Source organism: Emydura macquarii, unplaced genomic scaffold (genome assembly GCF_026122565.2).
Source record: "Emydura macquarii macquarii isolate MOO-44397 ecotype Brisbane River unplaced genomic scaffold, CSIRO-AGI_Emac_v2 contig_1348, whole genome shotgun sequence".
Lineage (NCBI taxonomy): Eukaryota > Metazoa > Chordata > Testudines > Chelidae > Emydura > Emydura macquarii.
The window spans coordinates 10,259,310-10,286,744 of NW_027131485.1; the positions used below are offsets into that span (position 1 = coordinate 10,259,310).

General features: G+C 64.5%; 1 protein-coding gene across 1 annotated transcript in view; it reads left to right on the forward strand.

The window, feature by feature from the left end:
- CORO7 (coronin 7) overlaps positions 1 to 26,264 on the forward strand; it is a 140,194-nt gene extending 113,930 nt beyond the window's left edge. Inside the window, exons 10-28 of the mRNA XM_067551111.1 lie at positions 8,886 to 8,940; positions 9,384 to 9,441; positions 10,850 to 10,995; positions 12,652 to 12,747; positions 13,076 to 13,213; positions 13,783 to 13,891; positions 14,292 to 14,467; positions 15,023 to 15,131; positions 16,125 to 16,211; positions 16,705 to 16,847; positions 18,575 to 18,679; positions 18,966 to 19,051; positions 20,064 to 20,205; positions 20,604 to 20,693; positions 22,300 to 22,416; positions 22,610 to 22,745; positions 23,183 to 23,274; positions 23,768 to 23,854; positions 24,339 to 26,264. Coding sequence (XP_067407212.1) covers positions 8,886 to 8,940; positions 9,384 to 9,441; positions 10,850 to 10,995; positions 12,652 to 12,747; positions 13,076 to 13,213; positions 13,783 to 13,891; positions 14,292 to 14,467; positions 15,023 to 15,131; positions 16,125 to 16,211; positions 16,705 to 16,847; positions 18,575 to 18,679; positions 18,966 to 19,051; positions 20,064 to 20,205; positions 20,604 to 20,693; positions 22,300 to 22,416; positions 22,610 to 22,745; positions 23,183 to 23,274; positions 23,768 to 23,854; positions 24,339 to 24,344 — 1,978 coding nt within the window. The 3' untranslated portion in view covers positions 24,345 to 26,264. The remainder of the gene's footprint in view (positions 1 to 8,885; positions 8,941 to 9,383; positions 9,442 to 10,849; positions 10,996 to 12,651; positions 12,748 to 13,075; positions 13,214 to 13,782; positions 13,892 to 14,291; positions 14,468 to 15,022; positions 15,132 to 16,124; positions 16,212 to 16,704; positions 16,848 to 18,574; positions 18,680 to 18,965; positions 19,052 to 20,063; positions 20,206 to 20,603; positions 20,694 to 22,299; positions 22,417 to 22,609; positions 22,746 to 23,182; positions 23,275 to 23,767; positions 23,855 to 24,338) is intronic.
- Positions 26,265 to 27,435: the final 1,171 nt, after the last annotated feature.

Consider the following 27,435-nt stretch of genomic DNA (forward strand, 5'->3'; position numbering starts at 1 on the left):
GCAAGGGCTGGGCTGGGGCGGGGAGATGGGGGCTGACATCTGGGCCATGCAGCTGCCGGGCACTATCCTGCCCTCCAGTGTGAGCCCAGCGCAGCCAGCCTAGGGCTGGGAGGGAGACAGGGAGAGAGTTTGGGGGCTGACGCTGCTGGCGGAGCTGGGAGCTGTGCGATGGGTTCCTCTTGCTGTGAGCCTGTGTGTGCTGTCCACTGGAGGCTGGCTGGTCTCTCAGAGCCTGGTCATGTCCTTCGCCTGGCTATGGCCAGCAGCCGCCTTGGAAGCCCTGTCGTGGGGGGAAAGGGGAGTGTCTGGCTGTGATCATAGTGATCGGAGATGGGGCCGGGGCCTTTCCTGCTAGGTTGTGGGCTGGAGGGCTGGCAGGTGGCTGTGGCGGCGAGCGCTTTTCCATCCTCTGTCGCTGCCCCTGTCCTGGGGAGCCCCGAGGGCTGCCAGCCTGGCATCACTGGGCTTTATTACCAGTACAGATGACAGCTTTGGAGCATGTGAGCAGGGGAGAGGAAGCCAGGAGAAGCAGTGACGCCAGGCAGCGCCAGTCCGTGGTGGCCGCCTGCGGTAGCCAGCCCTGACCCCAGCAGGCCGCGCTCGCGGCACACACGCCTGCCGGATTAATGCCAGCAGTGTTTGTATAACTGGTCTTGCCAACAGCTGTCAAAACCAGGTTGAAATGGACCTGCTAGGGTTGTACAAAGCAAACCGTGGGCCTGCTCCTGGCCACCCCCCTGGAAGGAGGCTGCATTTCCTCTCTGCCGCAGGATTTGGGTTGCTTGAGCAGAGCTTTCCCCTGCCTTCCCCATTCCTGCAGCTCAGCATTGCCCCCAGTGAGAGAGCTGGGAAAAGGCAGGGCTTCAGGGGCTGGGCTGGAGGATGAGGAGGAGAGGAGAGGAGATTAACCCCCCTTTCTTCCTTCCCCCCCCCCCCCCATCCCCTGGTTCAGATCGGTAGCTAGGTTTTGGACACAGGCCATGAACATAAGAAACATGGCCAAAGTCTAGCCAGGTAGGTCTTGTCCCCGCAGAACCAGCAGAGCAGGTGCAGCCAGCACAGATGCATTACCTAGTGGCACGGCTCAAATGCCCTTCCCTCATGTCCCCATGCCCCAGGCTGCCCTGTACAAATGGACACCCAGACAAGGCTGGCCAGGTAATGGAGACACGTATTGCAGACCTGGACCGATTCCTGGGCTGTCCCTGGTCTTTGCCAAAAGCCCCCGAGTGCCAGGTAGGGGATCTGTCCAACCATCTCGTGTATATATGCTCACACAGCCCTTCCCTCCCCGTTGCCCTGGGGCTCCCCTATAGACCCTGTGTTGTTGTCCAGCGAAAGGAGCAGGATGGTGCTGAATGGCTCTTTTGCCTGTGTTGAGACTGTGCTTTGAAAGCGATTTCTCATGCCATCCAGCTGACTCAGAAGCCGGTTTGTTGTTCGCTACCTGTCTTGCATTTCTAAAGCAGCGCTTACTCATCTTGTAGGATCCCAAATTGTTTTTCCTATGTGCAAGAGTCACTTCACTCAGCACTGAAATGCAGCCACCTCTGGGGTGGAACATGGAGGCCATTGAACAGTGCACCGCAGGCAAGCCCTGGGTGTATTCTGATTAGCTGGCTACATGAATCACCAGAATTTTTCCCTTTATGTACTTATGACCTAATTATGCTTCAGATTCTAAGCATTCATTATCTCTAGCCTTCCTGGTGGAGGAGGTAACCTTCAAAGTGTGAGCAAGATGTGACTGATGTAGCAATGTCTGCCTGAGTCTGCAGATGTTAACTCTGGAGGTTAACAATTGCACCCTGGCCTGTGGCAGCTGGAAATTAGGGGGCGGCGGGAGTAGGGGAGGTAATGTAAATGGACTTTAATATCCAGCTAAAGAAATAACCAGTGCTCCTAGATCAGCCTGGGGCGAGATGACTTGAGGGTGCAGTGGCACACAGTTTGGGTCTCGTGTGCCCCCCACATAGGGCTGGGGGCCTGGACAAGAGCAGGCCATAGTTTGGGACAGGAAGTGAATGCTGGGGCAACTTCCCAGTCAAATCCTGGTGCAGACTGGCAGCGCGCCCTCCCTCCCTGCCTCCCCCATCCCGGGTAACCACAAAAATGTCAAGCCGAAAATAATACATTGTCCCTTTGTTCTCTGCAAAACTGCGGGTTTAGTTTGCTACCCTACCTGTATCTTAGGTAAACAGTGGCGCTGATTAGCCAGGCTCTGTTGTTCTTTTATAGCCCAGCTAATGGCCCCTTCTCCATTTCAGCATCCCCCGTTGGGCTGTCGGGCGAAGTCCAAGGGAGCTAGGCTGGCATGCTGCCAGGGGAGGTTTCGTGTACATGTTGTCCAGGCTGCCGTCCTGCAGCAGCTGCGCCTCCGTCGTGTGCGGGGGTATCATGGGAATGGGCTGGCAGGGACTCTGGCTCGGGGTCGTTCCTCCACTTGGCTGGCGTGTGGAATGACCGGCCGGGGCCAGGTGGACGTGGGCATGGGGTGCCGACAAGGTCCAATCCCCGGTGCATAGGTGCAGCCTTTCGCTTGCCTGGGGCAAGGGGGGCTTGGCGGGGCTTCTGGGGGGGCGGTCCGAGGCACATCTGACAAGCACGGGGCCTGTCAGTGGGAGAGTCAGGCGGGCCCTGAATGCCAAGCCCTGCATCCAACCAGAGGGGAGCAGGGGGGGATGCCTGTCTTGGTATCTCCCCTGCAGACCCAATGGCCCAGGCCTGAAAGTTGCCCTACAAATGTTCAGGGGTCCCGAGGGCCAGGGGGCGCCTGAACCCATTTGGCTAGAGCAGGACAATGGGCAGCCAGAGCCGTTCTGGGCAGGACGGTGGGTCCAGGCAGGAAGCCGGGGGAGCACGACGCTCACTAATTTAAAACTAGATGCAGGGTCTCTGCAGACACAGCCGCCGCCCCCTGGCTCTTGAGTGGAGCCCCGCTCTGTGGGGGTGCGGTTCATGATGCCCAAGCCCCCGGCCAGCTGCCCATGCCGGGGTGCGGCGTTGTTAGGAGTGATCGTTCTGCTGAAGCTGGGTAGCTGAGAGTCCTGCTGTGGGGCCAGGGGTCCTAGGTGAGGCTCCCTCCTGCTTACGATCGAGTGTCCCCCCCATGGTCTCATGTGAACCCACCGGCTCCTCCTGCTCCAAGGGCCGAGGAGTGGGGATGGGGGGGCAGGGGAATGTCTGGTGCCATAGCCCGACCGGGGCACAGACTGGCCGTGGCTGGTGGGGTGGGTGTGCCTGTCCTGGTCCCCCCCAGGCCTCTCAACTTGAGGCCTCCCTCCCGACGACAGCAGCCTTCCCCCACGCAGGGGGCCATTTGCAGGACATCTGCCTTTATGATTTGTCCAGCTCCTGTGGCTTACGCTCAGGCCGTGCCCCGTGCCAGGGCTGAGACAGCGCCAGGCAGGCACGGTGCCTCCCGGCGGAGCAGCTCCTAGCAGTCCTGCCGTGTCTGACGAGGAGCTGGGCCGGGACCAGCCGGAGCTGTCTGAGGAACCGGGGCTGGGCCAGACTGTTGATCTCCCAGGCAAGCATCCTAGAACTAGAGCGTCGCAGCGGGTGCCTGGGTGGTGGGCTACCAAAGCGGCTCCCCTCTAGCCAGCAGCCCGGAGCCCTGTCCCAAGCCCAGCATGGCCTATTCCCGCCCAGTGGCGTAGGGAGGGTCTCCGGTGCCCCGGGGGCCAAGCCTACATTTGCGCCCCACCCCAGGCCTCAGGACAGGAGGGGTCCCGGCACCGCCTCCCAACTGTCCCGGGAAGGGGGGGGGGTCTGTATCTGCAGGGGGGGAGCGTGAGGCGTGAGAGGGACACAAATGGAGGCTTGGCTCCGCTGCCCCCCCCTCCCCGCACTTACCCAGCACGCGGCGCCCGCCTCTCCTGTTGCAGCCTGGTGCCAGCTTGGATGGAGCCTGGGGAGGGGGGCTGGGCCAGCCCTTCACAACGCACGGGGGGAGGTGCTGAGGGGCGCCCCTCAGAGCCTCCTGCGCCCCCCACTTCCTGCGCATCGTGAAGGGCCAGTGCCTCCACAGGCCAGCGCCCGGGGGCCTGGCCCCCCCCAGCTGTCCCCCTTAGTATGCCACTGCTTCCGCCTCCCACTTCTGAGGGCTCTGAGCGCCAGCTGAGCTATGGGACCTGCCAGGTGCCCCTCTCTGTGCCCAGCTGGTGGCACGGTGGCTGCCGGTTCCTAGGAGTGAGGGGAGGGTGGGGCAGTGCCATGGGGGGAGGTATCCTGTAGGTTTGGGGCCGAGAGGTAATGTGTCGGTTGCCAAGCAAGCAGGCGCTCAGTGTGGCAGGTGAGCTGGGCCCCTCTGCCCCGACTGGCCCCTGGCACTGCGGCTGTGGGTCTCTGCAAGCGTCTGGGGGCCACCGGCAAGAAGGGATTTTTCTCCCCTTCCTCCCCCCAATGGGACCACGGGATGCAGGGATGTGCAGGCAGCCAGCGAAAGGTTGTTTTAGCAGCGGGTTGGTAGGAGCTGAGTTTGCAGGCCTGGCAGGGCCGGATTCCTGCCCCAGACCCCCTGCTCCAATCCTCCCGGCGTTCCCAGCCCCTGCTGCCCATGAGGTGCCTGCTTGCCTGGCTCACGTGGGCAGTAGGACGCAGCCTGGAAGAGCAGCATCTCTGGGGGCCCTGCTCTGCCCCAGCCAAGGGGACAGGGCCAGCTCCCTGACCTCTTCCTGCTGCTGTGAGCTGTGCCCCAGGCCTGTGCTCCGGCCGGGTTGGGGAGACTCAGCAGCGGGATCCACACCTGCACCTGGGGAGACCCCTGCCCAGATTATGGGGTTGCCCCATGACTGCAGGCGAAGGCCAGGTGCTGCCCACTGCTGGGTGAAATACCCCATCCTCACTGCCATCTCCTGGGCCCAGCCCCACTACTACCCCTGCTAAGGCGTGGGAACCGCGGGCACAGATAGGGGGAGGGTGGGCCTGGCACACGTGGGCGCCTCTTCAAGGCTGCCAGCCACCCGTCAGCTACGATTGCCCCTGCCAGGCAGAGCGACGGGCACCAGGAGGCCTGTTGCCAGCATGCGACCCCGAGGGGCAAGCACCCCCTAGGCCAGCCAGGACTGCAGCACTGCCCATCGGGCTCTGGGGGTGGGGGGCAATAGCTGTGCCCTTGTGGGTCACCTGTGTCTGCCCCATGCTGCTGCCTGCAGGCCCATGGCATGGGAACCTCTGACCACCTTGCATGGGGGCCTGCTGATACCTCTCCCAGTGTCAGCCAGCGTGGGGCGTACCACACAGACATTATTATTTATATTACGGTAGCATCTAGGAGCCCTTGCCATGATCCAGGGCCCCACTATGGTGTGTGCTGTATGTTATTTGTTTCGTGTATTATGGTAGCACCTAGGAGCTCCAGTCATGGTCCAGGATGCCATTGTGCTGGGTGCTGTATATTTATTATGGTAGTGCCTAGGCAGTCCAGTCATGGCCAAGGACTGCATGGTGCTGGGTACTGTGTGTTTATTAGATGTATTATGGTAGTACCTAGGTGCCCCAGCCAGGCCCCTTATGCTAAGTGCTGTACGTTTATTAGATGTATTACATAGTGTCTAGGTGCCCCAGCCAGGCCCCCGTGTGCTAGGTGCTGTATGTTTATTAGGTGTATTATGCAGTGCCTAGGTGCCCCAGCCAGGCCTCTGTGTATTAAGTGCTGTACGTTTATTAGATGTATTACGTAGTGTCTAGGTGCCCCAGCCAGGGACCCATGTGCTAGGTGCTGTACGTTTATTAGGTGTATTATGCAGTGTCTAGGTGCCCCAGCCAGGCCGTGGCAGTCACACTGAACCCACACCCAGTCCCCGCTCCATGGAGCTGACAAGCTAATGTTTGTCTGTGGCTGGCATCTCAGGGTGGGAATATTGGGGGGCTGTGGGTCAGGGCTGAGTGGTGTGGGTAGAACTGTGGGGTAACAGTGTTGGTATAACAGCTCTAGCCTGAAGGTTGAGGGCCCCCCACGGCCAGCTGGCCCCCCAGGCTGGGAGCAGGGAGCTGGCGGTGACCAGTCGGGGTGAGCGACGTGCTGGGACGCAGTGAGGTCTTGGCTCCCCCCACCCCTCAGCTGGGCATTGTTCTCCCTGTGCCGGGCCTGTGGGGGGGTGGCACCAGCTGCCAGGTGAGTCCCAGCTGCAGCGTTGCACAGCGCCTGGGTGGGGGTGGGTTGGGCTGCAGGGCTCAGGGATCCCCTGGCACTTGGGGCATCTCTTTGCCAGATCTGGGGCCTGAAGCAATGAACAGGAGCCTGGATATTGCCAGCCCAGAGAAAGGCTTTGCTTGGGTACGAACGCATGGCAAATAGCTTTTCCACCTGAACTGCTGGCAGAGGGGGCAGCCCTGCTCGAGCGTGGGAGTGACAGGGGCCGTCGTGGCTCCCAGGACCTTGCCCATCTGGCTGGCTGTCCTGGCCAGCGCGGCGTGGGGCAGGGCAGAAGCTAAGCCAGGTGCTCTCAGGGCCAGGTGGTCCCAGGGGCCATGGGGGGCGAACAGCGCTCCACGGTGTGCCAGGAGAGCCGGGAGGGGTTGCCAGCAGAGAGAACCATTGCCCTCACTGGGGTCCCTGTGCAGGGAGCAGGTGCCCATGGGGCAACCTGCCTTGGAAGGCCGGATTGGCAGGGAAATGGGGGGCCATCCAGGAGGACTCGCTCTCCTCTGCTCTCTCTCCGCTCATTCCTGGGCCCTGGCTGAGGCTGTCTTGGTGCCAGCTGTGGCCCGCCGCACTCAGTTCACAGATGCCAACATCCGGCGCTAATCATTTTCGGCCACCTTCCAACCAGGGCTGGGGGGGTTAGGGGGGCTGCTTCTTTGCGGCCCTGCCCAGCCACATCCGAGGCATTCTCCGCAGCATTTCCCTGGAGCAGGTACCTGGGAGCAGACACAGGGCCTCCCTGAGCAGTCAGAGGATGGGAGTCAGTGGTGGGGGACAGGAACCTGCAGTCGCCAGCTCCGGGGGGAGTTGTGACCGGATCCCGCAGGCCTGCTGTAAATCAGGGCCTGGGGGCAGAAGTTCCCAGGCAGCAGTGAGTTCCCAGCAGACAGGTTCCAGGAGAAGCCGCTGTAAACACGTCGGGCCTGGCATTGTATATTAAAGGATTATGACATGGGAAGCCATAAATCTGGGGGAAGTAGACAGTGCTGCAGAGCGTTCTCACAGCCCAGTGCACAGGCAGGGATTGGGGAATCTCCACGGACCTTGCACCGCCCAGACGAGTCCTGGCCTGACATCTGCCCTGGTTTGGGCACTGCCAGCCAGACTCTGCCCTGCGCAAGCTGTGCTGATCCAGTGGCCCCATCCATGACCACGCTGCAACCAGTGACCTCAGTGCCTTGAAAGCTCTGTCCCGGCCCCACCTGCTCACGCTTTCCTGTGGCAGCATCACGCCTGCCTGTTGTTGTGGGGGTCTCCTGCCGGTGTGAGGCGCCCCAGGCTGGAATCGCAGGGAGGGGCTGTGGGTCAGGAGTGAGGGGTACCGAGGGAGCCAACAGTTGAGGTTGACACCACCAGGGCTTTTAAGAATTTTTTTAATTAACTTTAAAAATAAGAAACGTTTGAGTCGGTGTCTCTGTTTCTCAGGGCTCGGGCGTTGCAGCGCTCTGTCCCGTCGCAGTGCGGGACTGACGCCAGTGGTGGCGCTGGGGACGTGGCCTCTCGAGGGGGCAGGGGATTAGCTGTGCGGCAGTGGGGTCTCTCTGCTCGCCGGCTGGGGGCGCAGGAGTGCAATGCAGGGCAGGGAACGCTGGCAGGGCTAGCGCCAGCCTCCCCCCAGGGATCGGGCGTCTGGGGGAGTCTGGTTGGCCAGTGATGCCGGAGCAGATGGGGGCAATCACCTTTCCTGGTGACGTGTGATCACTGTGGGGGAGGGATGCCCCACTGTGCCCCATGGATGGCGCTGCCCATTGGTCAGGGGCATGAGATGCTCACGGGGAAGTTGCCACAGCTTCAGGGATGGGCATGCAGGGCTGAACGGAGCAGAGCCCGGGCGGTGGCGTCTGTTACTCTGCGATCCCTGGTCACTGGGACTCCGCCGTGCCTCCGGCTCCTTCCCCAAGCCCTGTTTTCAGGCAGGCTGCTAGGAGGCGCAGCCGCAGGAAATGCGGCCAGCGGGTGTTTCCCTGGCGTGTAAATGTCACCCGAGGAATCTGGCACCCAGGGGAAAAAAAAGGTTGCTGCACTTTGAAGGTCAGCTGCTGTGTCGGACAGAGCACCAGTCGCAGTCAGCTCCGGGTCACCCTGGCACCGAGGGGCATCGGCAGAGCTGTGGGGTGGGTAGGTCCCAGGGGTGGACTAACAGTGGGGTGTGGGTCAGGAGTAAGGGGCATCGGCAGAGCCGGGGGGGACCCCAAGGCTGGGGCCGCAGGGGGCATTATTTCAGTCACCCCGCATCTCTGCTGGGAAGGTGATGGCGCCGGGCTGGGAGCGGGCCGGAGCGTGCAGGCCTGCGAAAGAGATTTCTCCTTAACGCCCCACGTCCCCCTGGCACACTCAGCGGCCCACAGCTGCAGCCGGCCTGCTGTGTCCAGCAGCTCCGTCTCCATATAAGGAGTTCGCTCCGAGCTTTTCGGCTCCGGTGCATTTTTGTCCATTTCCAACTCGGGCAAAGGCCCTCAGCCCGTCTCCCGAACCGCCCGCGCCGTCCGCGGCTCCCTGAGGAAAAGCCCCCTGCAGGGAGCTGCCCTGGGTGAGACACTGGCCAGGCCCCTGCACGCTCAGCTGGCCTGGGCCTGAAGGAATAACAGGGGAGTCAGAACCAAATTGAGCCCAGGGTCCTGCTAGCCTTGCCCGTGGCGAGGTGCCGGCTGGCGCTGGCTGGTGCCATGTGGTGCCATCGGCTCACTGACGGGCTTGTCCCCAAGCAGTTCCCCTCACGAGCCCCTTTGTTTTTCAGGGCGGCGATCCCGCTCTTCGATCCCGACACCAGCCTCTTGGTGGTGGCTGGAAAGGTGAGTGCTAGGGTGGGGCGAGGGGGCCCGGGTTGCATCCGGTGCCATTCGGGGACCAGGGCTCTCCTTGACCCCCCGCTACCCACGACTGTCACCCCTAAGCATTTGGGCCGGGGCGTGGCTCCCCCCCGTTCCCTTAGTGGGGTTCAGCTGAGCAGGGCACTTTTGTTCTAGACCCCTCCGCACTCCCTTAGCAGCGGGGTGCACTGCTTGTCCTCTCCAGAGCGGGGCCTTGCTGCTCTGCCCCCTTAGGGGGTTTCCCCAGGTGGGGAGGGAGGGTCCTCACTTCAGCCCCTGGGGTGGAGGTGGCAGAATTTCGCTCGCCCTGGCTCCACGGCCACGGGGCTGACTGCAGCGATGCCCAGCCCAGGTGGGGGCAGCCCACTGTGCCCGCCTAGGCCCTGCACGGGCGTCCTGGCCCTGCCATCGTGTCTCTGTTTCAGGGTGAAAACCTCCTCTACTGCTTCGAAGTGTGCCCCACGCTGCCGGCCTTGACACAGGGTGAGTACCCCGGCCGTGGGGCTGCCCCATGCCACCCTCCCCCAGCCCCACACAGCCTGGGGTGCCCGTCTGCGGGAGCTGTCCGTGGGGCTGTGGGTGACTGATGAGGCGGCGGGGAAGCGGCCTGGGACATCCCAGGACGCTGTGAGCTGGGGCCATCGTGCCCCTCTGTGATCCAACCTCCAGCCTGGTGACAGGGAATGGGGGAGATCCCAGCCGTGCCCAACTGGCTGCCCCACCCGTGCCAGGCAAGCCCCTGAGTCAGGGCACGGTGCTGTGCTAGCACCCCGGGCAGAAGGCCTGGCCGAGGCAGTCAGTCTGTCACCGGGGCGCCGCCCCCAGAACCTTCCTGGGCTGTGTGACGTGTGCTGGGAACGGCCGGGCGACCCTCCGGAGACCCTGTCTGTGGGGATCATGCGGGGCGGGCAGGAATTGAGCATGGCGGGGAGGAGACCCGCTAATGGAGCGGCCATGCCCGTGGGACGCACGCGGTTGCCCTGGTGACGGGGGGGGACAGGTTCCTGGCTGCCCTAGGAGAATCGGGCCCAAGGTGGGTGCAGGTAGCCAGCAGGTCCCTGGGCGTCAGGGGCCGTGTACGGCAGTGCAGCAAGCCACACCAGCCGGCGACAAGGGGATCACCCAGCCGGAGCATGAGGGGCTCCAAGAGGCTGGCCTGGAGCGGGGGAAGCTCTGGGGCACTCGAGAGGCATCGCCTTGGCTGCCTGTGTGCCAGGCTGGCCCTGAGGTGCCCTGATTGCTATCACAGCTGCTGCCTGGTTTCCTGTGGGGTCAGCGTGCCAGGGGCTTCCCAGAGAGCACCCAGGCCCTTGCGTCCCCTGGTGCGCGTGGCACTGGCCAGCTCCAGGGTCTGACTCTTCCTTGTGCCCCTGGCCAAGCGGCAGGAAAAGCGGCTCCGAATGCCTGAAATGCCAGCTGGGGATGGCGGCTGGCAGGGGCAGTGCCCACAGGACCAGGTGGCTCGGCCCAGGTGCTGAGCATTGCCCGGCATGCCAGGGCGCAGCCTAGAGGCTTTGACAGTCAAAACAAGGTGCTTGAAGCCTGGGCCGGAGTGGGCTCTCGCCCTGGGATGGCTGGTCTATACCTGCGCTGGGCTGCATGGGTGCCAAGCGAGCGACAAGCCTGCAGGGCTGGGCTGGGTTTGAGAGCACAACCAGCCACTGCGCCACACTCAGCAGAGGGGCAAGGCGGGTACTAAGGGAAAGGCCTGTGCCCGACTGGGTGTCGGGCAGGGCTGGGGTCTGTGTCCTTCCCCTGGATGGCTCCAACCCCAGTAAATACCTGCGGACGGTCCTGCTGGCCGCCTGGCCTCGCCAGTCCCCCCTCCAGGTGAGGGGCCGTGCGCCCCGCTCACGCCACGGCCTGGAACTGTGTCTCCATTTCCCGCTAGTGACCCAGTGCCTGACGGAGGGTGCGTCCAAGGGCGCCGCCCTGGTGCCAAAGCTGGCCCTGGACGTCATGTCCTGCGAGGTGCTCAGAGTCCTGCAGCTGACAGACGGCTTCATTGTCCCCATCAGCTACGCGGTGCCCCGCAAGGTGAGCCGGCGTGTGGGGACGCGGGGCGGCCCTCGGTGCAGGGCAAGGCTCAGGATCCCGGGCAGGAAGAACCCCGCTAAACAACTAAGCAATAATATACTGACACCAGCTCTGCCTCTGCCCAGTGCACCGTGCTGCTCCGGGCCCTGGGAACAGCCGTCCATTTATCCCCCGGCTCGTCATTTCAGGCAGCTCCTTTTTTGTTCCTTCGCTTCAAGCATTGACGGACTCTCCCCCCGTGCATGAACCAGCAGCTTTCTCCAGCCCGTGACTGTGCCATTGAGTAGCGCCTGCCTGATCCGATCCAAATGGATCAGAGGATGGCATGGAACATGCCTGATTGGGGGGCGGGTGTTAATCAAACACAGATGATAAGTGGAAACGCTTTTCCTTACTGGGTCTCAAAGCTCTTGCAAAGTATTACCCCCATTTCCCAGCTGGGGAAACTGAGGCAGAGAGGGGTTAGTGACTGGGCTACGGTCACCCAGTGGCAGAGCTGGCAGTAGAAGTGAGTCCCAGTCTAGCGCTCCACACACTGGGCCGCACTGCCACCCCAGCTAACTAGCCACTGATGGGCTGCAGTGCCAGGTTGCCTAGGGCACGTCCCGGTTTGCTGTGTCATACACACTCCTACTCTCCCTGCTCTAGCTCCTGGCTCTCTCAAGGCCCTTTTCATGAATTACCCCCTCTCGATGCCCTGGGGGGGTTAGCTACTCTGTATCATTGCCGTGTTGCAGTGGGGGAAACTGAGGCACGGAGTGGTGGCAGTGCACGTTGCCAAACACTGCTTCTGATTTGGAGTGGCTCAGTGTTCAGTCTCCAGGCGGAGATCCCTGGGGCCTGATTTTCTTTGGGGGGGAGGCTAGCATCCACAGCCCCTGCTGCCTTCAGACGCTTCTCGAGAGAAGGCTGTTGGGCCCCCTACAACCAGAGACCTGCTCCATTGAACCCCTCTTCTGGAGAAGCGTCTCCTGGGCCCATCACCCAGCAACCCTGGGGCAGGAGAACTCCCATCTGCCAGCCTGCACCCTACGCCGTCCTCCCTGCCCTATGGGACGGCCCCCGGGATGGGAAACCCCCGTTGCTCCTGCATCGCCTACCCCCTGCGCCAAGCTCACGGAGTCGAGTGCTGTGGCGAAGGGGTGGGGGACCCTATCAAAGGGATTGGTGAGAAGAAGGGGACCGGTGCCGGGCACCGTCTGCAGGCCCGCTGGGGTGTGCTGGGCACTTTGGCTGTAGCACAGCGACAAGGCAGGGACAGGGCACCGGGGGGCTGGCTTGGTTCTCTTACGGGAAAGGGTGCATGGACGCTAAGAAAGCACCAGAAGCGGGGCCCGGCCTGGCTTTCACAGCTGCTCTTCCTGGGGAAAGGTGGAGGCTGCAATTTGGGATGCCAGCGGGTGGCTTCGCAGAGCAACCAGGCAAAGGTCTGGGCTCAGATACCCTGGCAGCAGCAGCCCGGCACAGGGGCAGCTTTAGGGAGCTCCATGCCGTGAGGGCGATCCCGGGCTCCGGGGCTGTGGGTGGCTGCCCCGGAGGCACGGCGCAGCTCCTTCATGCTCCCAGCAATTGTCCTGCCGGGGGGGAGGGGATCGTGCCAGCCCCTCCCTGGCACGTGCCCGCTCTGCGCCGTTCACAGCCCTGTGTCTCTTCCAGTCCCTGCAGGAGTTCCACGAAGATCTGTTCCCGGACACCGCCGGGCCCGTCCCCGCTGCGTCGGCGCAGGGCTGGTGGGCAGGGGACAACAAGCAGGTACCCACCGGCTGCTGGCATGGCCTTGTGAGACGCTGACCCCGGGTGGGGTGTTTCTGCAGCCTCTCTGCATTGCTCCTGACCCCCATGGATGCTGGGGGCACAAGCCTCCCATCCCCTCCCCCCCATTGGTGCTGGGGGCGCGAGCGCCTGGTTCCCGGTGCTGCCATGGGGTTAGCTGCTGAGGCTGGTCGCCGCTGGGGCAGGTCTCCGTGGGGGTCCTGCCCACCAGGGGGCTGTACCAGGGAGCTACCTGGGAGGTGCTGACAGGGATCTTGGGATGGCAGCCGCGATGCCGGCCTGTGACCCTCTGCTGCTGCCCCGTCAGGTGGAGAAGGTGAGTCTGAACCCTGCCCGCAGGCCCCGGCTGCCCGTCACCTCCTGCCTGATGCCCTGTGCCCAGCATGAGGAGCTTGCGCCGCCCGACGCAGAGCCCGACACACACTCTGGGGACGCGGACAGGAGCGTGAGTGCTAAGCCCAGACGGAGGCAGCGTGGGGGGCTGGCTGCGGGGGCGCTCGGACAGGGGGCCTTGCTCGGGCGCTGCCAAGCTCCCAGAGGGCACTGGGGTGCGGGGCAAACCTGGCCTGGGTGGCGTGGGTCACTCGCCCCAAGACCTGCGCGGGGATGCCCAGGGTGGTCCAGGGAAGGCTTGGCAGCCGTGGGGCCAGGACTGTGACAAACGGCCACTGGCGGGGCTAAGAGGGGGCCGTTGGTGTCGTGTGCGGCGAATGGCATGTGTGGGGCAGGGGACGCCCGATTCCCTGCCCCTGCCAGTGTCGGAGGGCTATAAACCCCCACACTGCCCCTCCGATCCCGACCGGCAGCCCCCAGCTGTTCTGTCCCATCCCTGAGCCAGGCTCTGCCAGCCAATCCCCCACTGACTCCAGGGAAACCCCACGGCGGGGTGCCACGCTGCAGTCCCCCCACCCCCCAGTGGGCTGGTTCCCTGCCTGGCTCCCCTGGGTGGAGGGCAGGGCTTTGGCCGGGCCATTTAACCCTCTGACTCCCCGCGGGGTCTGCTCTTCTCCCCAGGAGGGCAGCGGCCTCTCTTCTCCCCCGAGTTCGCTGAGCCCCCCCTCCAGCTCAGCCCCGGCGTTCTCCCCCACCAGCCCCAGCCAGAAGTCCCTGCAGAGCATTCTGGGTAAGTGCAAGGGGCGCACGGGCACGTCCGGCTCGGTGTCTTGCCCAAGAGCAGCCTGGAGGCGGGCGCGAGGCGACTGCTGAGCCCGGGCTCTCGTGCCATCTCCCGGAAGCAGGCAGGGCCCAAGCATCGTTTTTCTGGGCCCAGGACAAACGTGTAACACGGACCCTCTCCCACACGCATACCCAGGGGGCGGCAGCCTGGGCTGGGCCCCCAGGGCTTCCAGGCCCCGGTAAAGTGTACCCTCTTCCCCCCGTGTGGGGGCCCTGGAAGCAGGCAAGGGACGCCGGGCAGAGAGAGGGGCACCAGCCGGCACCCGGCTCTTCTTGGGCCGGGGTGGAGCTGGGGGTTGCTCCCACTGGGGGGCGAAGCCATCACTCCTGCGACCTTGTCCCCGCAGGGCCCAGCTCCAAGTTCCGCCACACCCACGGCACGGTCCTGCCCCGCGGCACCCACATCACCAACCTCAAAGGGCTCAACCTCACCACGCCCGGGGAGAGCGACGGTTTCTGCACCAACCGGCAGCGCGTCGCCGTCCCGCTGCTGTCGGCCGGCGGGCAGATCGCCGTCCTGGAGGTAACCGCGTGGCGGGGCTGGGGGCTGCTGGGACGGGCACAGCACGGGTCTGGGGAAGGCAGGCTTCCCTGCCAACGTGCCTCCATCCCACCCACCCTGCAGCTGAGAGACCCTGGCGCGACTGCTGGGGCAGCCACCCCCCCGCCCACAGGGAGCTGCGTTCCCCAGCTCTCCCAGCCCCCTGCGACATGGTGGCACGCAGGGGACCCGGTGGGACTGGGCTCCCCACAGCCTGCCATGTGCTGGCACAGTTACCCGAGGAGATCATGCACGTGCAGTGAGAACTCTGGTCCTTTGGTGTCAAAAGCCCCGGCCCCGCCAGCCTGAACTGAAGGGGCTCGGCCCTACATGGCAGCAATAGCAGATCTGTTTCCTGCGCTGTGAGGCAGCCACTAGAGGGCACTGTCACCCACACAACTGCCATTGCAGCGGTGGGGCGTTACTGAGACGGAGGGGGGGGGCGAGCATCTGGGGGAGAGAGGCGCTGTCCCCTCCTCGGGGCCCGCCCGGAGGTAACCAAGGCCACGCTGAACTGACGGGAGGGCTCTGATGCAGCTCTCCAAGCCGGGCCGGCTCCCTGACACGTCCGTGCCCACCATCGAGAACGGGACGCCCGTCGCAGACTTCTGCTGGGACCCCTTTGACCTGCAGCGCCTCGCCGTCGGTATGTGAACCCTCTTTCCTCGCTGTGCACCCGGCTCCTTGCTGCCCACTCGCGGGGGGAGCCATGCTGCTGGCCTGGGAGGAATCTCTTTATTCCAGGCCCAATGTCCAGGCCTGTCCGGTGCCCTCCCCTGCCCGGGACACACCATTAAGATCCGCGGTCCCTCTTAGCAATAACGACGCTGCCCTTCTCTGGCACCTTCCTCCACAGATAAGCCCCGCACCCTCTTCCCCGCCTCACCCACAAAGGGAATGTGTTTAATCCCATTTTACAGGTGGGGAAACTGAGGCACAGTTTCTATCCCTTACCCAAGATCAGCCAGGTGGCATAGCCAGGAATAGAATCTCTTTATTCCCAGCCCTGGGATCTAGTCCCCTGCTTCCCAATACCACTGTATCTCTTCACAGGATACTGCGTTCCTGGTCTGTTTGGTAATTCACTGCAGGAGCCGTGTGCTCTAGTGGTTGTATCAGGACCCCTCGGGCAGGTGGAGTTCCAGTCCCAGTTTTACCATTGACTTGCAGTGTAGCCAGGTCGCAGGCCAGGGCTCCATGCCTCAGTTTCCCCACCTGTGAAACGAGCTGAATGGACAAGCGTAGACTATTATCATTTCCAGAGTCTTGCTGTTTTATTGGGGCTACTCTGATGTGTCCTTCCCTCTCCCCCCCGGGATTTCAGCTGGTGATTTTAAAACCGTTTCTGAGAACTGTGTGTGAGGTTTGTAGGAATTGTTTCAAAAGACGTTTCAGCAGCAGTTTAAACACATTCTGGGGGCTGCTTCATGTGTGGGCACGTTTGACGATGTCCTGCTGCCCCTGCCCCCTCGAGGTCCTTCCCAGGCAGCTGGAGTCCCGGCCAATCCAGCTCTTCCCCTGCTGGGGGCCCCTGTGTCCCGAGGGGCAGAGGCTGTGAGCACCCGCTGGCTCCTGGGGTCCCGTGGCTCCAGCGCCCAGCAGCACATGGCTCATTCTTTGTCTTCGTTTGGCCGTTCAGCTGGGGAAGACACCAAGATCCGATTGTGGCGGATCCCCCCGGGAGGGCTGCAGGAGACACTGCTGGAGCCTGAGGCCGTGCTCAGAGGTAAGGGCTGTGGGGGTGTCTGGGCTGCTCTCAGACAGGGAGAGGCGCTGAATGCGGCTCTCCGTCGCCGGCAGGGGACTGGAATTGCCAACTGGCTTTCCCTGGCCTGCAGCATGGTCGCACTGCGCTGGAGTGAAGCTTTGACGACAAATCTGTCTCTAAGCTGGGGCCAGCAGAGCAAACCGTCCAGAGGTGATGGGAACTTGTCGCTGCTGGCAAAACGGGGACCCAAGATTTGCCACCTGGCCAGCTCCCTTGGCGCTGGGCTGGGTGCAGACAGGCGCTAGCGCTGTCACCGTCTGTCCCACTCGCCGTGGCGGGTTTCAATAGACCCAGCTCGCTGAGTCTTCGCTCTCTGCTTCGCACCCGGGGCTCTGAACAGAGCGCGGCTGCATCAGCCCCAGTTGCACCCTGGTTCCCTTGCCCGGGCGAGAGCCCCGCACGCTGACAAGCACCAGGCCACGGAGATTTTTCTCTCCCTTTCTTCCCTGAGGTCACACGGAGAAGATCTACTCCATCAAATTCCACCCCCTGGCTGCAGACATCCTGGCCTCCTCCTCCTACGACATGAGCGTGCGGATCTGGGACCTGCAGGCGGGCGGAGAAGTGCTGTGCCTGAGAGGACACCGAGACCAGGTAGGGGGCGAGCGAGGCCAGGGCAAAGCCAGGCGCCCGCCCCAGGGAGCTATGGGCAGAGCATTGCCCCGCACAGGCGGGCAGAGGCTGGTGCTGGTGGATGAACTGATGTGCCGGTCCACCCACCAAGGGGCAGGGAGGAGGAGTCCTGGCGGGCAGGCATCCCTGCCCTGCACGCCCCCCATACCGGAGCCGGACGGTACAGCAGCGTGGCTTTAAAACACACATGGTTCAAGGAAACATCCACAGCTGGCCATCGCTGGCCCCAGGTCCTGACAGCCTCTCTGGGGAAGTGGGGATCCTCCACTCAGCCCCCTGAGGCTGCGTCTTTGTAAAACATAATCCCAGTCCCAGCTCCCCTCCTCCCCCCCCCCCCACGCAGTTGTCCATGGGCCACCGAGCCAGACTAGCCTGGCCAAGCGCACAGGGGACGACGCCTTCGTTCTGGCAGGAGGCCGCATCCGCCCGCCACGTGGTCAGGGGCCAGCCCAGAGCTGCATGCGCGGGGGTAACTCCCGCCAGCTGGCGACCGGCCAGGCAAACTCGGCACCGGCCCGCTGCCAGCATGGGATCGCCTGACTCGCCAGTCGGCACCCTGTGCGTGTGCCGGGGCCCTCTGAAGAAATGGAGCCTTCTCCCGCTGGCTGAAACGGCGGGGTTCCCAGGTGGCCTCCCCTCAAGGTGCCCAGGTCGAGCTGCCCCTTCCTGCAGCCCCTGCACGTCCTGCTCCCGGGCTGTGCCCGCCTGGACTAACCCGGGGTGGCGCTGTGCAGCCGTTACCTCCAGTCCCCCTCCCAGGCCTTAGCAGCGCTTGCGGGTCAATGCGGACGAAGGCAGGGCATGAGTTTCCCACCCACTCCCCACGTGTGGACAAAGCCGCACTGTTCCCGTATTTGCCATTCCCAGAGCCGGGCATCCAGAACAGAGGCACCCGCATCCTCACCTGCCACAGCCTGCCTTGTACCCAGCCGTGCCAGCCCAGGTCTCTGGCAACAGCTCCAGTGGCATAGCAGCAGTGTTGGGCAAGCCCTGCCCACGCCTTTCCCGGGGCTGGGTACAGACGGGACCGCACGGGCAGGGGGCGGGAATCCGTGCGACACCCCCTGTGGGCGTTCAGGGGGCTGGCACCTGGGCTGTTCAATGCCCCAGTCCTGACGGGCCCCACCTGAGCTCACAGAGCCTCGGGCAGGGTCTGTCTGGAGGTGAAGGCCCCAGGGTCCTGCCCTGCCTGCCCCCATGGGATGGTGCTGTTGATTCCCCTTCCCGCCGATGGGGTTCAGGAGCGCACGCAGGCCTGGCATACCCCGAGCCACGTCCCTGCACCGGTGCCAGGCTGCGCGGGACACGCTGGGTTTGGGCTAAAAGTGGCTTCTTTTGGCCGGGTTGTGCCAACTGTAAATCAGGGCGTCTCCACGGGGGGGAGGCAGACTTAGCTGAGCTGGTTGAAAGAGCCATTGAATTTAAACGGGCGCAGGTTCCACGAGGCCTGGGCCGAGACAGCTGCAGTGTGTCTGTGTTACCAGCACTCCAGGGAGAGGGAGCCAGGCTGGCCTGGCGTGGGGCTGGGCCCCCGTCTCCAGAGCACATGGGCTGAATTCAGCCAGCTGGCTCCCCTGGCCCTTGCTCTGCAGGAGCCCCCCCACTGCCAGGGTCCATGCTCTGGGAGTGCCAGGCGGGCGGTGCCCGGGGCTGGCACGGGCGTGACGCTGGCAGTGCGTATCTTTCAGATCTTCAGCCTGGCCTGGAGTCCGGACGGTCGGAAGTTGGCGACGGTCAGCAAGGATGGCAGAGTGCGGGTCTATGAGCCTCGCCGGTCCCCAGAACCCGAGCAGGTGAGGGGCCGGTCGCTTCTGCCTGGGGTCTGGGGTGGGCATGACGGAGCCAGGCGTCTGGAGAGGGCCTGGGGCTGTGGAGGGAACCAGGGGGGTTCTGGCCGTGGGGCAGGGAGATCCATGGGGGGCGGGGTGCTTGGCAACATGTGTGTTCCCAGACCTGCCGTCCCACCCCCAATCTGCCCTGCGTGGCCCTTTCCCCTTTGCCGCTGGCTGGGTTGGAGGCAGCCATGTGGGGAGCATAGGGGGAATGTGCCAGAGAGTCATGGCTCTCTCCCCCCTGCAGGAAGGTCCCGGCCCTGAGGGCGGGCGAGGCGCACGGCTGGTCTGGGTGTGCGGTGGCCACTACCTGCTGGTGTCTGGCTTCGACAGGTAAGAGTTAGCGCTGAATCCCCGGCTCGCCAGCTGCCGTCAGACACCCGCACGGGTCACGAGCCCTGCAATAACTTCCCCGCCAGCTTCCATTGCCGGGGTCCCGGCAGGGCAGCCACCTCTGGGGGGAGGAAGGCAGCTGACCCCGCAGGTGGCCGTGGGACTGAACAGCAGCTGGCTCTGAATCGCAGTGCCCACTGGTCCCAGGAGAGCCTGTGCCCTCAGCCAGGCCGCCCTGCATCCCCTCAGGGCCAGGCTTCAGAGCGAGGGATGCCAGCTTCATGCCAGTGCCCGGAGCTGTGGGCTCCCAGTGCCTTCCCCAGAGCGGGCTCCCTGGTGCCAGTCACCCCCTGGCCAGGCCAGACAGCAGGGCTGAGCCAAGGGGGACTGGCCCTAAGTGACTAGCAAGTCCCTGCTTCCAGTGCTTGGGTGGGGGACTTGGCCGGTGGAGACGGGTCTCCTCCAGGGGCTGCATCTGAGCAGGGCCGGGCCCCTCTGGCTGGGGCCAGCAGGAAGGCCCATGGGGCAGGCGAGTCACTTCCTGTCCTAAACCACTGCTGCACGCTGGGCCTGCTGCCCAGAGGGGGCTGCCTTCCCGGCGGTGACACGCCCTCCCCGGCCATGCTGGGGCGGTTTGCAAAGGAAGCCCCATGGGGTTCCCCGCAGCTGCGCCAGGCAGGGGGTGGCAGCGGCTCCGTTAGTGCGGTGGAGGGCCTCGGCGTTGTGAGACGTGGGCAGGGACGCCTGCCATTCTCCAGGAGATCTCCCTGCCCTGAGTCAGGCAGCTCCGTCAGCCCACCTGGCCCTCAGCCGGGCACCAGGAGATAGCCCTGGTGCTGTGCTCATCTCCCTGCTGCCTGGCCTGTCCCGAGACAGGGGGATTCCTGTGTCCCCATCTCTCCCTCCACCCTGAGGGGCAGGGGCACAGCCTGGCACGGGATGGCATTGCCAAGGGAGCTGCGTCTCCTCGCCGGGTGCCGGCCCGCGCTGATCTGCTGTGTTTCTCCCCCAGCCGCAGTGAGCGCCAGCTGTACCTGTACGACGCAGCGGCCCTGGCAGCCGGGCCCCTGTCCGTGCTGAGCCTCGATGTGGCTCCCTCCACCCTCATCCCCTTCTATGATCAGGACACCAGCGTGGTCTTCCTCACCGGCAAGGTGGGTGTGGGGGGGAGGGGCCGTCTGTGCCACACCAGCCCTGCCGGCAGGGCCAGGCCGGAGGAGCCAGCGCCAGGCTGAGTCGCGGAGCAAGGCCCACTTGGAGCCGGGGCGTTCCCAGGGCTTGGCCCGACAGACGCCAGCTGCAGGGGGCATGGCCTGGCCGAGCTGCCAGACCCCAGGCTGGGCTGTGAGTGCCAGTGGGCCGGCGCCGGGCTGAGGGGTGGTCGACGGGCCCGTGGCGTTGGCGAAAGGGCCGAGCGACGCCTGGGCTCTGCCTATCCCCCGGCGAGATCGGCCACAGAGGTGGGCCTGAGGGAGGCAGTGCCCGGCGGGCTGTGCCACCTGTGCCCTGCCAGCCCTCCCCTCACGTGGCTCTCCTTGCCCTTCGCGTGTAGGGGGACACGAGAGTCTTTGTGTACGAGCTCATCCCCGAGGCGCCCTTCTTCCTGGAGTGCAACAGCTTCACCTCCAGCGACCCCCACAAGGTACGCGGGGAGACGGCCCGGGGCAGGGAGGGGGCAGGATCACCTCCAGGGCCCCCACGTGCGGGGGGAAGGGCACATTTTACTGTGGCCCTGAGGCCTGGGAGGCCTGGCCCAGGCTGCCACCCCATGGGTACGTGTGTGGGAGGGGGCCCGTGTTACAGATCCCCGCCGAGCGCGGGGGGTGATTTCTGCATCCCCCACTGGAGTGCTCCATGCCAGCTGGCCTGGCTCAGAACGGCCCCTGGCAACACGGATACAGCCAGGACCTAGACTGCAGAGCCCCGGGGACCCAACTCGCCTGTGCCCCATGGGTGCCCGATCACACATTCCCCAGGGCTTGGCCAGCCCAGGCTCAGCATCCCAGGGACGGGCTGTAACCCTTTCCCCAGGAGACCCAGACACATCCCCAGACAGACCCTCTCCCGGTCCCTTTGCAGCTCGGAACAACCCCCCACCCCTTTGTATAGCAGGTACACAGCCGCCCTCTAGTGGCCGTCTGGGTGAGTCACGGGCTCCAGGCTGCAGTTCCCGCCGTGGCGGCGAGAGGTCCTCGTGGTGCCATGGGGCATGTGCAGGGAGAGGGGGTGCCAGGCCCGCACTGTGCATGCAGGGGGAATCCGGCTCTGGAGCCGCCCTGTGCTGCAGGGAAGCCCCCTGGGCACTGCCCCCAGCGCCCACAGAAGTGCAGGCTGGCAGAGGACCCTGGGCTCTGGGGCCTGCAGCGGGTCTTCGCGATCCCACACACTGCAGGCTGGCTAGGGGGAGGGTGGAGGCTCAGCGTCCCTCCGTGGGAGTGGCTGTCCCCTGGGCGGGCGCCAGGCTGGCACTGTGCCCCTTCTCCACAGCGAAGGGGGGTGGCACAGGGTGGGGGAGAAGGGTGGTCTGAGCCCCCGAGCTGGGAGGTGAGCATTGCCCACATAGGCAGCTTCTTGCTCACAAGGTCTGTCCCACAGGGGCAGGGCCCTTCTTATGGGCTTTGGGCACCTGGCCATCCCAGCCCAGGCTGCACCAGGAGCCCTGGGGCACAGACTGCTGTAGACACTGTTTGCTGGGGAGGGGCAGAGGCAGGGGGAGAGGTTGGGGGCAGCACCATCCTTTGTGTGACACCCCATGGTGCTTTTTGCAGAGGTTGGGATGCCAGGCTGGGTTCCTGTTCCAAGTGGGGTGAGGACGTCCTGCCCCCATACAGCCCCTCTGCAGTATCAAATGACTGTCAGGTTTCTTCATTTGCATACTGTTGCTGTGTGCTTTTAATCAGCTGCCATGTTCCACACCAGAAGTGGCTGCATCTCATAGGCAGATGAAGCCTTCCCTCCATGGCTTGGCCTTGTAACTCTGCAAAGGGCCTCGGGGCCTGCACAAGGTGCAGGGGAGTTCATCAGTGCACACAAATCCTGTGCCCGGAGTTGGCATCCTGCAGGGCCCGTCCCCCACTGCCATCCCTGACCCCGACTGAGGAGGAGAGCAGGACTCAATGGTATCCCCAGCACCCCGGGAGTGAGATTCCCAGGGGCACACCAAGGCCAGGCCCCCAGGGGGTGGTACTGGCAGACCAGGGCAGCCTGGGCGCAGTGGGGCTCTGACATCTCCCTCTGTGCTTTCCTAGGGCTTCCTGTTCCTGCCCAAGACGGAGTGCGACGTGCGGGAGGTGGAGTTTGCCCGGGCTGTGCGCCTGAGGCAGAGCTCCATCGAGCTGGTTGCCTTCAGAGTCCCTCGAGTCAAGGTGGGTGGCATGGCCGAGCCCCCAGCTGGCACCAGATGCCCTGGGCTGACAGGGGGCTGGGCTGGGGGCAGGCCAGGCTGCTCCAGGAGAGTCTGAGCCCTGCCATGCTGCCTCTCCCTTTCCCTCTGGGGCTAGGGGGCCAGGCTCCTTCCCCCAGCACAGCCCCTAATCCTGGCCTTCCTCCCTCCTGCAGAAGGAATTCTTCCAGGACGACATCTACCCGCCCACCGCGGCGTGCTGGGAGCCAGCCCTCCCCGCCGCGGCCTGGCGCGCGGGCTCCGACGGGCAGCACCGCAAGACCAGCCTGCAGCCCCAGGACATGACGCCAGGTGGGCAAGGGCAGTGTGGGGCTGAGCCGCTGGGTGTGGAGGGGCCCAGAGCGCTGGGCGCAGCAGAGATGGTGCAGAGTGGGTCCCGCACGCCTTCGTCCTCCCCCCCACGCACCAGCATCATGGGGGTGGAGTGAGGGCGGCCGGAGGGAGGGAGACGTGCCTGGCCATGGGACATGGGGGGAGAAGGATCCATAGACACAATGTAGCTGAGGCTGATGAGACTATGCGGGCTCTGGCCGGGCAGGGTCTGTGCCCAAGGCCGGGCGTCTCTCCCTGGGCCGGGAGGAGGCCAGGTGGGAGCCATTCTCTGGTAGCCCTTTGGGAAGGCGGGTGAGCCCGGCGCTGGGTGTGCCAGGGGGCAGGAGGTGAGGATGTGGATGCTGACGCTGCTGTCTCCCTCCGGACCCGTCTCTGCCCCCGGCTGGGCCTGCCAGTGAGCGCGGCCCCGCAGGACGTGCCGCAGCGGAAGTACGTCCCAGCCTCGCACTACCTGGAGGAGAAGTCTGACGAGCAGAAGAAGGAGGAGGTGGGTAGCCCCAGGGAGGCCGTGTGCCCCGGCTCGGCTCAGCACGCCTCAGCCAGCACCGCCTAGACAGGCCCCCCCGGTCCCCACGGCTGCGGGCTGGACCCTGCCCAGTGCTGGGGGCCACTGACCCTGCTGGGCCCACCCTCCACTGTTCCTGCCAGGGGCTAACCCCGCCCACCAGTCCCCAGAACCCCCTCCCCGCCAGGCTCTGACCCCACTCACCAGCCCCACGGAGCCCCCTCCCCACCATGCTCTGACCCCGCCCACCAACCCCACAAAGTCCCCTCCCCGCCAGGGGCTAACCCCGCCCACTAGCCCCACGGAGCCCCCTCCCCACCAGGCTCTGACCCCACCCACTATCCCCACTAGTGGGGCCGGGGAGCAGGGCCGCAGTGCCTGTGTTCTCCTGACCAGCCGCCCCAGGGGCAGCGAGCGCAGTGGAGCCCCTGGGGCCCATGGAGAGAGGGTACCGACTCGCTCCTTCTCCCTGCAGCTGCTGAGTGCCATGGTGGCCAAGCTGGGCAACCGGGACGACCCCCTCCCGCAGGACTCCTTCGAAGGAGTGGACGAAGCGGAATGGGTAGGGCCAGGGGCCTGAGGGGGGGGGTGATGGACGTGTGTCGTGACGTGCTCCCAGCTGGTGGCCCTACCCTCGGGGATGGGGGCACAGGAGCCGGTCACTCGGTTCGCTGGCAGTGCGGGGGGGAGGAGAACTGGGGGCCATGGGGCTGCCTGGACCCCCTGCCTGTGCTCGCAGCTGCACCCGGGCAGCAGGGAGCTATGGAGAGTTCCCTGGAGAAACCCTAATGGCCTCCGTGCCCAGCGGGAGCTTAGTGGGGAGGGCAGAGTGCCCAGCGATCACACCCCTCCGCCAGAAGCCCTGCCCGGGCTGGGGGGTCCTCAGGGGCCGGTTTCCCCTCTACCCCAGGAAAGGGATGTTCTGGCACTTGCCCGGCTGCTTTCACTGCCCTCTCCAAGCCTGATGTGCCTAAAATGAAACCCACAACCCAGAGAGCTGCTTCCAGCCCCACCCGGCCCCGCTCACCCCGTCTCTCTCGTTGTAGGACTAGCCCTGGAAGGGCGACTCCCGTCTCCTGGGACCACAATCTCCATGCCAAAACTGCCGGATCCCTGCCTGCCTGCCTGGCTTTTGCAGCCCCCCGCACCCACGCGGAGACCGTGGTTTTGCTGGAACATGCCCCAGCCCAGGGCTTCGCCCGTTCCCGAACCCAGCTCCCCACCCAGCGGTGCTGATCTCCCTGGCGGAGCTCAGGACCATCCCCGTGACCTTCCCCAAAGTGCCCAGGAAACTGGCTCTGCGCCGGGCTCTGCCTTCTACCTAAGGGCTAACAGGCCAAGTCAGCCAGTTCCTGCCAGTCCTGTGCTGGGCTGCCCCCTCCTCTCCGCCTGTGGGCTGGCAGGCCCATGGACGCTCCGCCGCTCGCTCTGCTGCCAGGCTGTTCTGAATGGGCCAGCGCCAAGCACACGGCTCATGGCTTCGCCCAGGAGTTTGTACCTTCCCGCCCATGAGAAACCAGCAGGCTCCCCCGGTAGCCGGAGCCCCTCAAACCGCAGACCTCGGGGTGGGCTGCTCACCGTCAGCTGATGCCCATATGGTGCTTGGTCCCTGGGCCAGTCGCACTGTTGTGGGTTGGTGACTCCGCGGCACGCCGGGGGCAGGGACAAAGCCACCCCGTGGGCTGGAAGAATGGGGACAGAGAGAGCCAGGGGGTGTCCAGGCCTTCCAGCCTGGCCTGGCCTGAGCAATTAATTTCATAGCCACAGACCCTTCCTGTCCTTGCAACATGACTTCCCGGCAGCGTGACGCGCGGCCCTCAGGCCAGCTCCTCTCAGCAGCGCAGCCTGGCAAAGGGCTTCAGGTGTCTTCACCAATGGCAGTTAGGTGCCTTGACAAGCCTGGCCCTTCAGCGCTTGCCCATGGCGCACGTTGCTGAATCAGGGCCCTCTTCCAGGCAGCTGGTTCTACTGGGAGCCAGGGCTGTAGGCTGGAATTGCCACGGCACAGGGTCCACCAAGTGCCTTCTCTGTGCGTCCGTCCATAGCCCCTGCTCACCCTGACACCTGTCGCTTCACAGCAGGGGCTGGTCCCGGGGTGCCAGCCAGGCCCGTGGGATTGTTTTTGAGTTGGGATCTGAAGTCAGAGGTACGGGTTGTTTCTGTTTCCTGTCGGGTCTGTTCAAAGCACAAGCCTCCCCCGGGGGGGCATCACGCACTGGCCTTGAGGGTGCCCAGCGAGAGGGAGGGCAGAGATCCAGACTGCACGGCAATGTCACCGCGCCTGTGGGTAACCCCAGCAGAGACAGTGGGGCTGGACTGGGCCGTGGAGCTAAGCCATGTGGTTCAGGGGGGCAGCTGCATGCCCAGAAATCAGGAAAGCCAGGGTGCCAGGCCCACGTGGCGCTGCCACCCCATGTACAGGTCACAGCACCCGGGCCAGCCCCACAGCAAAGGAACTGCTGCTTGATGACAGCTCGGCTCGGACTCACGGCCCAGGCGCTATTGCTGATTTCTTGCAATGACCCTGGTGTTAGTTCAGCGCACCCATCAGATCAGACAGCTACATCCGCCCCTGGCCAGGCAGTACCCAGAGATACTTGCCCTGCTGCCCATGGGGTACCCAGTTGGGAAGCTTGCCAGGCTGGCATCCTTCCCCAGCACTAAATTGCCCTACACAATATTTAACCAACAGCTCGACCTGTTGCCAAAATGTATTCTCCCCCCGATCGCCAGTAGCGAGAAGGACACGCCCCATGGTGCATCGTTCCCAGCTCACCGGCTGAGTCACAGCCCTGCCCTGGGCTTGCGTGGCCAGCCACTCGACCCTCTGATCTCCCAGCTCCGAGAGAGGGGCCGAAAGGCCATTGTGGGGCTGCACCGTGCCTAGGCCGGCTCCAGCGGATTGTGTCCCTGTGAGCTCACCTGGGGGGCTGCCACCCACGGTGGCATCCAGCAGAGAGGAGGCAGGATGTCACCCAGTATGTGACCGGCCCGGTCGGCTGGAGGACATTTTCCGGGGTGAGAGGTCAGAGCCGTTGCCAGAGAGCTGCACTATCCCAACTGGAGGCCAACAGCTGCCTTGCCAGCGAGCCCAATTGCCAGGGCAGGGCTGGCACCATCGGCCTAGGCTAAGCTAAGGGGGGTTGTGCTTTGTAAAGTCCAGGAGCCTGGGGGCGGGACTCGGTGGGTGCCCGCTGGGAGAGTGCCAACGATCCAATGGGGGAGGGAGGGGGCTTCGGTGCTGTGAATTTTAATTAAAAAACAGTACTTTTAAAAAAAACCAATGGGAAGCAGCAAATTTCTGGTCCCTGAAAGGCAGCGCGGTGGGCAAGCTGCTGCCTCGTCCGTCCTCGGGGGGGGGGGGGGGGGGGGGAGAGAGGGAGGTCGATTCTCACACCTGCCTCCTGACCGTGGTGCTGCAGCTCCCTGTCGGTGCCAGTCTGTGGCCAGCTCCCTCCGGCCCGTTGCCTGGCTGGGTTTGCGGCACAGCTCTCGGGCCACGGCAGCTGTCAGTGGAATGCCTTGGGAGAGCTGAGCCCCATGCAGGTAGCCACTGTGGCTTAGAGATTGTGTGCTGAGCTTCTGCCTTCTCCCCTCAGACCCGAGCGAGCCCTGAGTGGTCCCCACACCTGATGTTGCCCTCCCAGGGCTCCCCCAGCCCTCCGGTTTCCCTTGGTGGGGTGCAGCATGGGTATACGCCAGCCCCCGATCCCAGCGCATCATCCTGCAGCCAGGCTTCCTGCTCAGCGCATCACTGAGGTGCTCCGGCCTGGCCCACTGGGAGCCTGCAAGAGCCGTGTTCACAGCTCGGGTGTACCCTACAGCTCTGGCAGACGGCAGCCCCTGGGGCGAGCACCGCCTGGGGAGGAGTTGGAAATTGCAGCCCTGCTATGCCTGGCCCCAGCTGGGTGAGGCTGTGCTCGGTGGCCGTGACCCAGGAGGCGGAGGGGCGCGAGTTCAGATGCGAGGCACCGGCTGGGGGGATCGCTGCCTGCAAAAGATTGGTGCAAAGGAACTGCAGTGCCACGGGGAAACTGGCTCCCTGTTGCCACTGCACCGGGCATGGGGGTTGGCAGCCTACCAAACCCCACCACCCTGGGGGGCTGGGTGGCTCCAGAGACTGGGGATGGGATATGAGGGGCA